The 14,637-nt window shown below is 54.8% G+C and overlaps 1 protein-coding gene across 1 annotated transcript in view; it reads left to right on the top strand.

Annotated features, from left to right (window-relative positions):
• PLXNA1 (plexin A1) overlaps positions 1 to 14,637 on the top strand; it is a 146,839-nt gene that overhangs the window by 107,267 nt on the left and 24,935 nt on the right. The window contains exons 12-21 of the mRNA XM_026055043.1: positions 340 to 491; positions 885 to 1,005; positions 1,400 to 1,536; positions 2,161 to 2,328; positions 3,246 to 3,339; positions 3,893 to 4,132; positions 4,345 to 4,488; positions 5,493 to 5,727; positions 7,577 to 7,719; positions 13,766 to 14,022. Coding sequence (XP_025910828.1) covers positions 340 to 491; positions 885 to 1,005; positions 1,400 to 1,536; positions 2,161 to 2,328; positions 3,246 to 3,339; positions 3,893 to 4,132; positions 4,345 to 4,488; positions 5,493 to 5,727; positions 7,577 to 7,719; positions 13,766 to 14,022 — 1,691 coding nt within the window. The remainder of the gene's footprint in view (positions 1 to 339; positions 492 to 884; positions 1,006 to 1,399; positions 1,537 to 2,160; positions 2,329 to 3,245; positions 3,340 to 3,892; positions 4,133 to 4,344; positions 4,489 to 5,492; positions 5,728 to 7,576; positions 7,720 to 13,765; positions 14,023 to 14,637) is intronic.

Raw genomic sequence — 14,637 nt, 5'->3', positions numbered from 1 at the left:
AAGGCTGGACAGATCCCGACATTGGAGCACCTGACACTCTGGCTTTTGTTATAATTGAAGGCTGGGTAAAGAGCCGTTCTCTTTCCTTGCACTACAGCCTTTTCTCCCATCCTTGCGCTCTGGGGTCCTAGGGATGCACAACAGAGGTGGCTGGAGTCTGGTCTGGTTCATGGTGCAGGCAGCAATGTGGGTCTCTGCTCCTTGCTGCTTGGCAGGATACTAATTCATGTCCCATGGCCACGTGGGCTGCGCCGTGCCCCAGTGAGGCATTCCTTGATGCTGCAGCCGGCAGACCTAACTGCTTTGGTCCTGTTGCTGATGTGCTGTGCTGTCTCCTAGCTGTCACCTGAAACGGGCCCTAGGCAAGGAGGGACCCGTCTGACCATCACCGGAGAGAACCTGGGCCTGAAGTTTGAAGATGTTCGCTGGGGCGTTCACGTTGGCAAAGTGATGTGCATCCCCATTGAGAGCGAATACATCAGTGCTGAGCAGTAAGTGCCCTGCGAGGGGTGGGCACGCGCTGCGCCTGAGAGCTGGGTACCATGCTCCAAGTCACCTCAGTATCTAGGGGACAGGTGTGTTTGTGCTCGGCCGTCGCCCATGGCCACAGAAAACATGGAGCTGACCAGGCTGGACTGGGAGAGAAGCACCAGGTGGCTCTGCTGGCTCTGGGTGGTGGTGATGAGCCCAAGGGTTTTGGGGAAGATCTCCCCAGGGCTGGCAATAACCAACAGCCACCTCCTTGGTTTCTCATGAACCCTGTTGGCTGCTGGGACCTTAGCTTGGTGTCAGATCTGTCCTTTCTAAAGCTGGCCTGTCCATGCCATGGTCCAGGGACTATCTTGGTGCGGAGGCACTGAGAGCTCCTTTCCTGCATCCTTTAGGATTGTGTGTGAAATCAGAGATGCCAGCCCAAGCAAGGTCCACGACGCCCGTGTAGAAGTGTGCATCCGGGACTGCTCCCCCAGCTACAGGGCCATGTCGCCCAAGAGCTTCACCTTCGTGGTAGGTCTACACAAGGATCTCCAGGCAGAGAGGGAGGTCATACTGGGCTTTTTGGGGACAGTATCTCAGTCTCTGAGCTGTTGCGGGTCGGGTTGTTTTCCAGATGAGATGGAAAACTGGCCTTTTCATCATTATCCCTGGGGGAAGGTGTGGGTGCTTTGGGCAGAAACTGAGTTGTTGTGGTTGAATTTTTCAGAGGCTTTCCCTGCTCTGCCTCCTTGCAGTGCTCTTGGCACTGTCAGCCCTTAGCCTCATGCCCCGCTACTGTCAAACAGCACCCTCTGCTTTGCAGTGAGCAGCTTCCTGGCGTCCCTGTCACCTGTGCAGGTGCTCTGAGATGGGGGTTTTTGTCCTCAGCCCTTCAAACCCCAGGACTGTTGTTTTCCTTTGACAGACGCCCACTTTCTCCCGAGTGATTCCAGCCCGGGGCCCTCTCTCCGGTGGCACCTGGATCGCCATCGAAGGAAGCCACCTCAACGCTGGCAGCAATGTCACCGTGACCATCGGGGGACGGCCCTGTGCCTTTTCATGGTAAGGGGCGCTGGGGCATGGAGGGTGGAGGAGGCTGGGAGACGGGCACCCCCAGAGGTGGTGGGACCCACAGGTACACTGGTGGCAGGGAGCCTGTGCTGGGGAGCCGTGCACCGACTGAGAAAGCCGTCCCCCGTTGGCGACTGGAGGAATTTCTCCCTCCAGAACCTCTGTGTCAGAGGATCCTGGAAGAGCCCAGAGTACATGGATTTTTCTCTAAAAGCACAAAGCCCTGAGGCATGAAGTGGATAATTTTTAGATTAGGGATGATAATGGAGCGGCTCTTTAAATATTTTCCTGCGGTAATTACTGGTTATCAGCCCTAATCGCTGCTGTTTGCAGCAGCCGCGCAATGGGAACGCTCAGGAGCTGCTCAGGCTTTCCCAGCTGCCTTTTGTTTCATTTCTTTTTTTTCTCCCCCCTCTCTCTCTTTCCCCCCAGCAGCCTCACAAGGGGAGAGGGAGTTGGGGTGAGGCAGGGAGCACAGCCCAGCCCCCTGATGGGCTTCCCTGTGGCCTGAGCAGCCCAGAGCCGCACCRGCAGGCTGACCTGTGCCCTCCCACGTAGCCAGGGATGACGATCGCCTCCCCTGATGTCTGATGGTTCTTGCATTTCTGCCCCCAGGAGGAGCGCCCGTGAGATCCGCTGCAGGACACCCCCTGGCCAGAGCCCCGGTGGGTCCCCCATCCTCATCAACATCAACCGGGCAGAGCTGAGCAATCCGGAGGTGAAGTACAACTACACGGAGGACCCCACCATCCAGAAGATCGATCCCGAGTGGAGCATCAACAGGTGAATTGAGGGGAATCACAGCTAGCTTGGGGGGGAGTGGTGGGATGCAAGGAGCACTGTTGTCTGCATGGACCCCCCTGTCCTGTTCCATACTCCTCAACGCTGCTGCAATAGCTGCTGGGCCATGCTCCGGGGACATGGTGAAAAGAGTGTGAGGAATGGCTTGGCACCAGGTCCCTGCTAACTCCTGGCCTGCAGTGCTCAGCCTGGCAGGGGGCAAGAGCAGAGAGTGCTTTGGATCTGCTTAATTTGAGCTTGACATTTGGCGGCGGTGAATAAAATTAAAATATTTCCCATCGGGGGATTTTTAAAATGTTTACGTATTTTTCTAAAAGGTTTGAATTGGCTGGAGAGGAGGCAAAGGAATCCATTAAGCACTAGTGCCAAGGGAAACCTTCCCCAGGGTGTTGATGAGGAGTGAGCTCCCCAGGGGCATGGCCAAGCTTTCCAGGACTGTGGGGCTTTTAATGCTGAGCAGTGGAGAAAACCCTGCAGGGAGCAGCCTGCCCTGTCGCCCGCTCCCAGCATGGTGGGGAGAGCAGAGGACTTGCCCCTAATGATGCTCTCCCATTGCTGACACTTTGGTTCCTTTAGCTGAAAGGCTTGAGAGCTGCTTTCAGACACCAACTGCACAGTCCGCAGCCCAGGCAGACACAGAGTGGGATGTTTGTGTTATTAGGCAAGGTTTCTCTCTCTGGTTGGCCTCCGGGTTAGCTGAGATGATTCAGTGTTAGCAAATGCCAGATCCTGCCAGCTGTGGTGACATCTGGGTGGAATAAGCAGGTCCTGGGGGCAGTGTGGCACATGCAGGCTGGAGCAGATCAGGGTCTAGGCGGTGATGGTGTGTGCTCCCTTCCCAGAGCTGGGCACCCAGTGCCACAGCCACCTCTCCTAACCTGTTGTCTCTGTGCCTCTAGYGGTGGGACACTGCTGACTGTGACTGGCACCAACCTGGCCACCATCAAAGAGCCCAAGATCCGGGCCAAGTACTACAGCTCTGAAAGGGAAAACGTAAGTGATGGTGGCTGATGGTGGGGCTGAGACCTGGGTCAGAGCATGAGGAGGAGGGATCCCATCCCTCTGCAACACAGTGTGTAAAGTGCATCCCGTAYCCATCGGGCGTGATGCCCTGAGGGGGTCGTGTCCAGGGGCTGCCACTAGAAGAGAGACACCAAGGCAGTGTTCCCCCTGCAAGGCCTCAGTCCATGTGCTGCCATGAGAGATGCTTGAGATCTGAGTGTAGAAAAGTGATGGCAGCTTTGTAGAGGTTCGTGGGATCTCTGCAGGACAGTGACAGAAAGATCCTGTTCCCAGCAAGCTCCCACCTACCATTCCTCACACTTCCATTGCAAACAGGAGTCTCTGCTTGCCCCTGAAATGCAGCTACTTCTGGGGTGGAATGTGGCACCTGCTGGTATAACAAGGCACAGGAAAGGTGATCTTGAGTCTAAGTCCAGTGTCCAGAGACATGGCAGAGCCACTGCTTGCAGTAGATCCTTGTGGGGTCAGATCCTGACCTCAGCTGCTAGGAGCYGGGTCTGACCTCCATCTGTGCCTCCTGCAGAACTGCACAGTCTACAATGACACCACCATGGTGTGCTATGCGCCCTCCATCGATAACGCCCTGCGGAGCCCTCCAGAGGTTGGTGACCGCCCGGATGAGATCGGGTTTGTCATGGATAACGTCCAGGCCCTGCTGATTGTCAACACCACCAACTTTGTCTATTACCCGGATCCTGTCTTTGAGCCACTCAGCCCCACGGGGATGCTGGAGCTGAAGCCCAGCTCTCCTCTCATCCTCAAGGTAAGGCACCCTGGTCCCTCAGCCCCAGCCCTCCTTGGCGGTGCGCGCCCAGGGGCGGAGGGGTAGGAATATGTCCCTCAGTGGAGAGGACTTTTTGTCTCTCCTGGGGACAGAGTCATACACTGTGAGAGCATGAATTTGCTCCGTGATGAGTCTTTCAGACAATCCGTGTTGTGTGTGAWCTAACAGACTTGTTTCTTGTTCCCCCAAAGGGCAGGAACCTGCTCCCACCGGCTGCGGGTAACTCCCGCTTGAACTATACCGTGCTGATTGGGGACACTCCCTGCACCCTGACAGTCTCTGAGACCCAGCTCCTCTGCGAGTCGCCCAACCTTACAGGCCAGCACAAAGTCACGGTAATGCTAACGGGGCACTGGCGTTGGGCTGGGGGCGGGGAGATGGAAGTGCAAGGTTTCCCATTGAAGATGGGACTGTCCCTTCAGTAAAGCAGGGTGGCTGGGTGCCCTGTCTTTATCCTAACACAGGCCCTCCTGCATCCCTCATCTGAGGCTGCCAGTGTCACTGGGCCTTCTCAAATCAGGACTTGTTAGTCTGTTCCTACGTAGGAGCAGTCCCTAGGAGTCGTCATCTTACTCCCCAGGCATCTCTCTCCCTAATTATGTGTTTGGTAGGACCAAATGCTTCCTCCCCTCCCTGGCATGCTCAGCCTGGCATTACTATGACCTGGGTGGCCCTGGTTGTCCCTGCCAACAACCTCCCTTCCCTGCTGGGTGCCAAGACAGAGCTGGTGCCAAGGCATCTGGGGTTTCCCACCCCTTCCCCCCAGTCCCGGCTCGTGCTGTAAGTAAGACTCTTTGTTTGTCAGGTTGTAGCACAGCAGTGCAAGCGTTCCAGGTCTGCCCGGCTTCACGCAGTTGAAAGGGACCTGGAACAGTCCCCCCAGGCTCCCCATCCGTCAGGGAACTCGCTTTACATCCCATCTGTTATTGTAATGTTGTTTGAATGAGACATCAAGCTCTGCCTGCTTGGTGCACGCCTCAGCAGTGCAGCAGCCTGTGGTCTGCATCCCATTAAAGCGCGCCGTGCTGCTCTGGACAAGCTCCTGGCGCGGCAGCCCTGGGCATTTGCCCCCGTGCTTGCTGCCGTCTCCCCTCGCAGGCCTGATTGCCACCTTGCTGGGCCGTATCTGGTGGACTGTGCTGTTTCTCTGGGCTCTGCTGCAGCTCAGTGAAGCTCTGGGGGACATCCTGCATTTAGCCATCCCTCCCCTGGGCTTGAAAACCTCCCCTAGTTCTCAGCGTACTTGGGAGGGCTGCCCCGCGCCCTGCATTCTGGCAGGGAGATGCATGCCCCCTGCCTGGACCCTGAGGTGAGACCCTTTTCCTTCTGTGTGGCCCAGATTAAGGCTGGAGGGTTCGAGTTCTCCCCGGGGACGCTGCAGATCTACTCGGACAGCCTGCTGACATTGCCCGCCATCATTGGGATCGGTGGCGGTGGCGGTCTGCTCCTCCTCATCATCATCATAGTCCTCATTGCCTACAAACGCAAGTCCCGGGACGCTGACCGTACCCTGAAGCGCCTCCAGCTGCAGATGGACAACCTGGAGTCCCGGGTGGCCTTGGAGTGCAAAGAGGGTGAGTGAACTTTGGCCCCTCCGCTGACAGTGCACAGAGGCCAGCTGGCCCTTGGTCCTTCCACCTGGCCCTGTGGTKGAGGGGCCTTGTGTTGGCTTTGGAGGGCAGCTGGGGAAGCTGTGGGCACCCATGTCCCGTGAGATGCCACGTGTGACTTTGAGGGCTCCCCGGCTGGTCCCTCTTCAGCCGTCCCCTCCTCACCTCCCCACCTCATGCCAGCAAGGGCATCCCCCCTCTCGGTGCTGAGGATTGGGCTCTCGCAGGAGAAACGGCCCAGCGCACATGTCATGCAGCTCCTGCGTTGGCTGCAGTTGTCCCCCACCTCGATTAGCAGCTTTCTGTTTCCCATCTCCACCCTCCTCCTCCTCAGTCCCTCCCTGAGCTGTGCGCTTCAAGCTCTGTGGGGCAGGGCCTTCTTGCTTTCAGGACCTTCTTGCTTTCAGGGCCTTTTTCCTCACACTTTAACTGATCCGCTACTGTGCAAATCTTGGAATCTCTTGTACCACCCCAAGCCTCTGTGTGCTCCCCTCCTTTTTCCTGCTGCCATTCAGAGAGGGAACGGAATGGCCAAAGCTGTGTTATCAGAGGAAACTAACTCATTTTGGGTGGGATTCGAGGATTTTCCAGTTAAGGAATTCTCCTCCATTTCTCCAAATGTGAGAAAAGGGAACAAGGAGGGTAGAGAGGGCTGCGTACAGGCAGGCAATTGGTCTCTCGTTATGTGACAGACGGATGCTGTGAAATTGGACAGAATTCCTTGTATGATCCTGCTGATAAAACTAATTGCCCATTATCCCCTGGAGCTGGCTCCTGAGGCCCCGACCCTGCCAACCACAACCAGCCCAGAGGCTGTGCAAGGAACAGGCACCTAAAACAAGATAATAAAAAAGGAAAAGAAATACAAACCCTTTGCCTTCCCCAGTCCCCATCCCCAAACACACGTGTGGATGGCAATAGTGACAGGGAGAAGGGAGGGAGCTGGTGGAGGGGATGGTGTCTCATCTTCCACAGCTGGCAGATAAAAGGATCTGCTTTTAATTAAAAGGCACAATCTCTTCCCTGCCTTTTCTCTTTTCTAGTCCCACTAGTTACAGATAAGATAGCACGCCTTTCAAGCTGACGGTTTGTTTTTTCTCATCAGGCTGACGAGCCTGGAGTCCTCTGCCTTGCTTTCAGCTCCCTTTAAAGTGCCGTTAATTTGATTTTTCTGAGGGTTTTCTCCCCCCACCCCTTTCCCTGCTGCAYCTCTAGGACTTCTCTCCCATCAGCTTTTCCCTGTAGGTGCAATTAAAGGTTCAGGACCTCCCCCCCATTCCTTTCCCCRGGAGCCGCAGCTGTCTCTGCTCTGATCAGGAGGTGCTGGGCTGGGTGTGTTCAGAGCTACTCTCAAGTATTATTTAGGTCAAAATGAAATGAGGACATTCCTGTGGTTTAAGCTAACGTTTCCCCCAGAARCTATGGCTGTGTTCAAGCCTCGCCATTCCCAGCTGCCTGCAGGACCTTTGGGATCCTGCAAGTGCTGAGATAGGGGGATTTGAGTTCCTGGTGGCAGGACTTGGCTGTGCTGTTCCCACTTCTGCCACCTGATTTACTCTGGGAAAATCATCTACCCTCTCTGCAACTCAGTTTCTCCATCTGTAAAATGGGGACAGTGATACTAGCCTGGCAGGGGGAAGGATGCAAAGCTGATTCACACCTGGAAATTGCCTTGAGGGCCATCTATCTCAGGTGCTAGGGAGAGCAGTAGAGGTTGGGTGGTAGTGCTGGGTGTGGAGGAGCTCACTAGCAACKCTCAAGCCTGGCTGGGACTCAAAGCCCTTTTACTTAATTCTGCTTTTTTCCACACCAGCCTTTGCTGAGCTGCAGACTGACATTAACGAACTGACCAACGACCTGGATGGGGCTGGTATTCCCTTCCTGGATTATCGCACCTATGCCATGCGGGTTCTCTTCCCGGGAATAGAAGACCACCCTGTGCTGAAGGAGATGGAGGTGTGGTAATGTGTGTGTGTGTGTGTCTGTCTCTCTCTGTCATGTTTCATGCTGGGGATGTGTCTCTTCCTGCCCTGGAAAGGAGAGGTTGTGTGGGGTGGTGCTGCTCATCTGCCTCCATGGCAGCTTGTTCTCCCCTTTGAGCAAGGGAGTCTTGGGGGCTTCGGAGTAGGATGGAGTCCCCATGTCTGGAGTTTAGGGTTGGAGGGGGATGCTTTGATTCAAAGGTGGCCTTGGCCACCCTGCCAGAAGTGCAGCAGGATGTCCTTCATGTGCATCATTCAGGTCCACACAGCATCCTTCAGCTCTGTGGAAGTTTGGGCCTTCCCTATCCCATGTGCTCAGAAGTGCCAGCTCCCTCCTGCCTTGAGCTGCCAGGAGGGATCTGAGCTTCATGATCCCCCTCTCACTCTGTAGTGAAGGCCCCTTGTCAGTGCTGAGCACTGCAGCACCCAAGGATGATAGTGTGGACTGGGAGGGATGCAGACTGGCAACGGCGGGCAGAAATATCCCGTTCCCATAGCTGAGCTCTTCCAGATACAGGGAGGGAGCCTGCCCTGAAGCACTGGAGGGGGCAAGTAGCAAGGAACAGAGAGGTGGAGTGTTTTGGGGATGCTGGGTAAAAATAAAAAGAAAGGCAATTTCTGGAGCATCTGTGCTTGCATGGTCTTTTGGTTGGTTATTGCCTTGCAGGAGGCRTAGAGGAAACCTAGAGGCTGGAGTACTGGGGATATACAGCCAAAACTGTCGTGCGCAGGTGGAGGTGCTGGTGGAGCTGACCTGGCCTCTCCAGTCTGCCTGCCGGGGCTGCTGGACTTCCCTTCCAGCATTGCTGGTCCTGGCTTGCTTTGCGGTGGGGAGGTCCTCCTGGAAGGACATTTCTCTGGGGGCTTTCCCCAGGTGCTGATCAAAGACGCACCTGTCTGGGTGGTGAGAGGAAAGCCCCTGGCCCTGCTGACCCTGTCTTACCCTTCCCGTCTCCGCGCAGCCGTAGCTTTTGGTCTCCCAGGACAATATGCGCCATCCCCTTCCCTTGCAGGGAGCGCTGGCCCTTTGCTCCCACCCTGAGCAGGACATTGCTTTTCAGTCTCAAAGCACCGTGACACCCAGCGATGCCTTTTTCTGGGGCTGTGCAAATCCAGCGTCAGTTTGTATAGCCCGCCGGGCTGGCGCCTGCAGGCCATCTGCAGGAGCTGGAGCAGGCAGCGCTTGCTCGGAGCTGCAGCCTGGAGGCGAAGCCTGTGGCTCCTGCCAGCATGGACATAGTGGTTTAGGGACATCTTGCTGCCCTTAGGCTGCCTCCTTGTCCAGCAAGTGACTCGGATGCTGGCCTGTTCTTCCACAGCGGAGAGCATCTTGCCATGTGCCAGCCAGTGTGAGTGCAGGCTGGCCACCGAATGGTTGTTGTKCTCTCTGACATTCGTATCAATATTTGTATTAATATCGTTGCTGCTGTCATTTTCTGCGGCACTTGCTTTATTCAATTGGGTTTGTTTGATGCCTGACCAGCCGCTCGTTTCCAGCAGACTTGTCCAACATCATCTGCTTCCCTGACTCCGTTTCCCCTGTACAGAACCCACCCTTGCTGTTCTTCCCCTGCTCCCCAAACCAGTTCCCCCTCCTCGCCTGGCCTCCCCATGTCTTTTTAATTTAGTGCATGCAATTGCACAGCAATTGGCTTCTTGTTTGCTGGGCTGCTGAGGCTGCCCTTGATTGGAGAAGCGAGGAGGGGTGACCTTAGCTTCCCCTCGCTGCTGACCTGGCACAGTAATTAATGTCGACGTGGGCTTCGCAATGTATTTAGGAGAAGTAATCGGCCCTGGTGCAAGATGCACGGTTACAAATTACAATGCAACAAGCTCTTACCAGCTGCAAGTGCTGATGTTGTAAGCTAGCATGGCTACGGCAAGGGGATCTGGCCCTCTGCCTGGTCTGTTTCTCTAGTCTCTAATCCCAGCTGTGGAGGCTGTGGGAACCCTGTTTCCATGGATTTCCCTTTGCAGCCCAGGCTTGCAAGCTGCTCAGAGCCATTGCTTGGTGTGATGGCCAGGGACTAGTGCTCTGGGTGTGAACATAGCCCTCCCTTAGGCACAGATCTTCCTGTCCATGCCACATTCTAGCCTCAGCTCTGCTCTTTCCCTTAAGTTTTTTCCCCAAAGGGCAAGGGAGAGGTGTCAGCCGCTATCCCTGCAGTGGCAGAGCCCGGCTGCTGGCACTGGAGCTGGTGTTGCCATGCTGGTGCTCCGTGCTAACCTGTCCAGGGAGGACACCCTGGTGAATCTGCCTGTTTGGGCCAAGCTTGGCTCTGCCTTCCCTCTGGAGAGCCGTGTCTGCCTTGCCTCCGCAGGAGGCCGGGAGCTGGAGGCAGGGCGAGCGGGGCTGGGGTTTCAGTTCTCCGTGATAGCTAATTTCCCTATGGAGAAATGCAAGGGCTGCTGCTGCGGGATCCAGCTGCTGTCAGAAGTTTCTGCTTTCTTCCAGTCTGGGGGCAGACGCTTGGCTCCTGTGAAGCGTGGGCAGATTGAGAAACGAGGATTTGCTGCTGCCGCCTCCTCCTCCTCCTCCTCCTCCTCCTCCTCCTCCTCTCCTGCGGTCAAAATTCCTGGGGAGTGTTTTGAGCCAGTGCTGCGGAGGCTGCTGGCTGACCGCGCTCACGCTCGGTCTGCGCTCGCTTCCGGCAGCTCTGCAGGGACCAGCTTTGTGGGAGCTCCGGCAGGAGGGAGCAAGAGCTCATGCAAACATGTGGAAGGAGCATGGTGGAGGGAGGAAGAGCAGGAAACCTTTCCTGACATGGGATCTGGCTGATGCTGCAGCCCCTTCCCAAGGGGAGAAGGGTGGAAACAATATCAAACTAGATGTGGCAGAGCCCTGGAGAGGAAATTGCAGTGGAGTAATTTTGCATTGGCCAAAGGAGCGCAGGGGGCTGGGCAGGAGTTTGTGGATTTATCCCACTTCCAGCTCTCCAAATTCAAAACATTCCACTAGAGAGGGTATACAGGCTCAGCCTTGCCTGGGAAACAAAGGGTTAAAGTTGCAAAGGAGCAAAAAAAAAAAAGCCCAAAAGAGATTAAATAAAGCAACTACAGTTGTGTAAGCTTCATATAATTTAATCAGGTTTGGTTTTATTTGTCTCTTTACTTGGAGTGTAACATTAGCTATTGCAAGTGACGGGAGGGAAACAGCACTTGCTCAGGCAGACGCTAATCCGCAGCCAAGTGTTAGACCATCATTACCAGCTCCCTTTTCTCTTTAGGTTTGTGGGGGGGAGGTTCATTGCTTTGTGAGAATTTAAGCCTGATTAAATATTTAATTCAGTATTGTTCATTTATTTCTGCTAATGATCAGCAAGTTAAACACGGAGCCCCAGCCAGGCAGGGAGGCAGCGTGTCTGCGTGCATGTGGGGGGTGAGCTCAGGCATTGCCAGCGCCAAGCCCGCTCGTCCTGCCTGTGGTGCATATTTCGCCTCCTCTCGCGTGGCCTGTCAAGGCTCCGATAAGAACACCTCTGTCGGACAGGACCAGTTTCCCAGCTTGTYGAGCTCCGGCTGCTCCAGTCGCTGGAAAGGAGGCTCTGATCGGATCATGCCATYTGATCCCTGCGCTTGTTCTGTTCAGCAGGTGCGTTTGTGCTRCCCGGCTCCGGGTGGGCAGCTGGCTTGCTCCCTCGCCCTCTGGTCACCACTGGGTGCTGAAGGGAGAAAGCCCTTCCCAACCCTCCTCTGCATGGCCTTAGCCATCCCTGGTGCAAGCACAGGAATGCCCAGGTGTTGGGGTGCAGGGCTCTGAAGCACTCCAGTCCTTGCTCTGCCAGGCTTTTCCGGTGGATCTGGGTATGTCTCCAGCACAGCAGCAGTGCTGGAGCCAGCTCTTGGGTATTGCTGCCAGCCCAGGTGCACCAGGAGTGTCTTCAGAGCCAAAGAAGCCACCAGGGTCCTCGTAGATGGGGACAGCCCATGCTGCCGGGGCACCGCTGCTCCTAGTGCTGGGGCTCGTGCTCCTGTGCTGCGCTCACCTGGCTCTTGCGATRCAAAATGCCTTTGCAATGGGGACGTGCTCAGTTAATACAGGGGCAGGCAGCCTGATAGTTTGCTCCCCAGAGGTTTGAGACAGGGCAGGGAACTATTGATGCTGCTTAACCTCAGGTGCTGGAGTTAGCAGCRTCGGTGCATCAAGATCCCCACGTAGTGAGGAGCGAGAGACTTGTGGAGAAGGTAACTTAAAGCACTTACATTCCTGTCGGGACGTTATCCTCTGAGCTGTGTTAGAGTAAGTGAAGCCATGTGCTTGCTCATGTGGCGTCCACAGGAGGAACCTCSATGTCAGAGGGTTGTCACTGACCCATCTCCCTTTGGGGACACCTCAGGGCAGGAGGAGTCTGTCCCCCAGATACTTGCTGTCTGTGAGGGTGCTGGTGAAGATACACTCTTCACTGTGACCCTTGGGTCCATGCCTTGGAAATGCAGAAACAACAAGGACTGGGTGGGAAATGGGTTTTTTTTTTTTTTTTTTGGTCCTGTGGGAAACATCAGCTGTTTGGAAGGGGGAAGTCACTACAGTGAGGAATTTCTCTGAACTAAAGACAGATGATCCAAAGTTTTGATTGAAGTGAAATGATTTGATGTGTCAAAACCCTGTTCTTCATTTTGAGTTGATGTTTTGAAATGAAAAGTGTTGTTTTGTCTCCAAATATCGACATGAAATGAAATTTTTYACTTATTCTCCCAATCAGAAAGACAAGGGGAAAAAAAAATCATTAAAATTGACATTTTACCACAGTGAGTCTTTTATTCAGAGGAAACCATATTTTCTAATGGGAAAATGTTGTGTGTAAAAAATGTTCATTTCTGATAACAACTCTGGTCACTGCTGACCAGAGCTGGGCTAATGAAGGCAGTGTAGAGATGAAAGGATCCCAGTCCAGTCCCTGCCTGGCAGTGCAGAACCAAGTACATCCTGAAATACAACCTTGGCCGTCTCAGAAGTAAGGGGAATATTTCAGTCCGTGTCTAGAGTGGTGGAGACCCAGGTTTCCACTACTGCTTGTTTCCCTGTCTGAAATCCATACCCCAAAACCAGGCAGTTGTGCTGTCTGCAGAGCTTAGTATTTGGGCCTTACTTGCTTTATGCGTGGTAAAAAGGGGCAAGTGCTCAGTCTGTGCAATATCCTAAGGGCACGTTGCAGGGTCTTGGATGAAATTTGACCTTCTTGTTACTTGAAATAGAAAACTGTAATTTTTGTATGTGTCTCAGAGATGAAGTGTTACATGTGAGAGAAGTGCGTGTGTGTGTGCACGCACACGTGTGAGGGAGAGAGTCTTTGTACGCAAGTGCATATGGTGATGCCACGAGACTGTGCTGCTTGGCACTTAGCACAGGTTATACATTAGATAATACTTCTGGAAGAAACTGAAGCTGTTTGCCAAAGAGGGAGCTTAGTAGTACAGAGAGAGTAAATCCAGCTTCTTTTTTACACTTTTCCATACCCCAGAGAAACAGGGCATTTGGAGACTTTGTGGGGCAGCAAGTTTAAAGCTGCCTRTAGAAAATGCCTCTAAAGACAACATAAGAGTGAACTGTGGGGCTCACTGTGGCAAGGTGCCCAGGAGATCACCTGGGATGGGAAGGAAGGGCCATGCATTGCCATCCTTCARCAGTGCCTCACTTTCCATGGAAAGGGCCGAACCTTCATCTCTGACATGAGGCAGCTGCTAAGCAACCGGAATAGGAAGGCCAAGACTGTCTTCACAGAGCGGAGAGGCAGGGCATGCTGGCTCCTCCGGGTGATAATTCCCCCATGCCCTGAAGCACCCACAGCAGCTGCTGCTGGAGGATGCTGTGGGAATATCTGGCATGTTGGTTGGTATTTCTGGATTCCCTGTGGTATATTTTGTGACATCCTGGCAGTGCGTGTCCAGATGGGTGTTTCTAAGTTCACCACGTTGTTGCAGGAGGAGAGCAAGTCCAGGTCATGTGAAGCTCAGCCACCGCCACCTTCTCATTGCCATTGCCCTTGTGCTTATCTCCCGGCTTTGCTCTATCCTTGTAGGTACAGGCAAATGTGGAGAAGTCCTTGACCCTCTTCGGGCAGCTCTTGAACAAGAAACACTTCCTGCTGACCTTCATCCGCACCCTGGAAGCACAGCGGAGCTTCTCCATGCGGGACCGCGGCAACGTGGCCTCCCTCATCATGACGGCGCTGCAGGGAGAGATGGAGTATGCCACGGGGGTGCTGAAGCAGCTCCTCTCCGACCTCATCGAGAAGAACCTGGAGAGTAAGAACCACCCCAAGCTGCTTCTGCGGAGGTGAGTGTCCATCCAGGAGGTGCGGGGTGCCGTGGGGAGGTGGGCAGCAGGGGACAGAAGTGGCTGCCTCGCAGTGTAAATGGTCTGTCTGCTGGTGTCATTATGGGTCTCGTGTGGTTCCTCCAGTCTGGCTCCTCCAGGCCAAATCTGCCAGCCGGCGCATGCATGGCTAACCCTGTTTCTGTGTGCACATGGGTTGGGGTCCTTTAGGGATGCAATTGGTGACGCTGGTGTTGGCTGCGGCAGCATCTGCTGCACTGGACCCATGGTAAAGCATTTTCTTGCCTGTATGCAAGTGATGCTTAGAGATGCTGCACAGTGAGGCAGGATTGTGGGGACCGGGACCACCCTGTCCGGCCATGTGGATGCTCGGGCACAGCACTGGGGAGGTTCTCGCTCCAGTTTGGCCTCTGTGGGTCCATGTGGGCTGGGGAGGTGGTAGTGACRGCTCTGTGGCTGACGGCTGTGTGGGCTGGAGCGGGGAGGATGCTGGCTGGTGTCAGACACTGCAGCGAGGCAGCGCCTGTCGCTGCAGCAACGCTCCTGCCTGTGCTCTCCTCTCCAGGTGACTGTGTGGCTCCCTGCATCTTCCAGCATGTGAGGTGGCTCTCACTT

The sequence above is a fragment of the Apteryx rowi genome, unplaced genomic scaffold (genome assembly GCF_003343035.1).
Source record: "Apteryx rowi isolate R43461 unplaced genomic scaffold, aptRow1 scaffold_98, whole genome shotgun sequence".
Classification (NCBI taxonomy): Eukaryota; Metazoa; Chordata; class Aves; order Apterygiformes; family Apterygidae; genus Apteryx; species Apteryx rowi.
The sequence above is the reverse complement of the archived record's forward strand: the minus strand, read 5'-3'. Positions and strand labels throughout refer to the sequence as shown.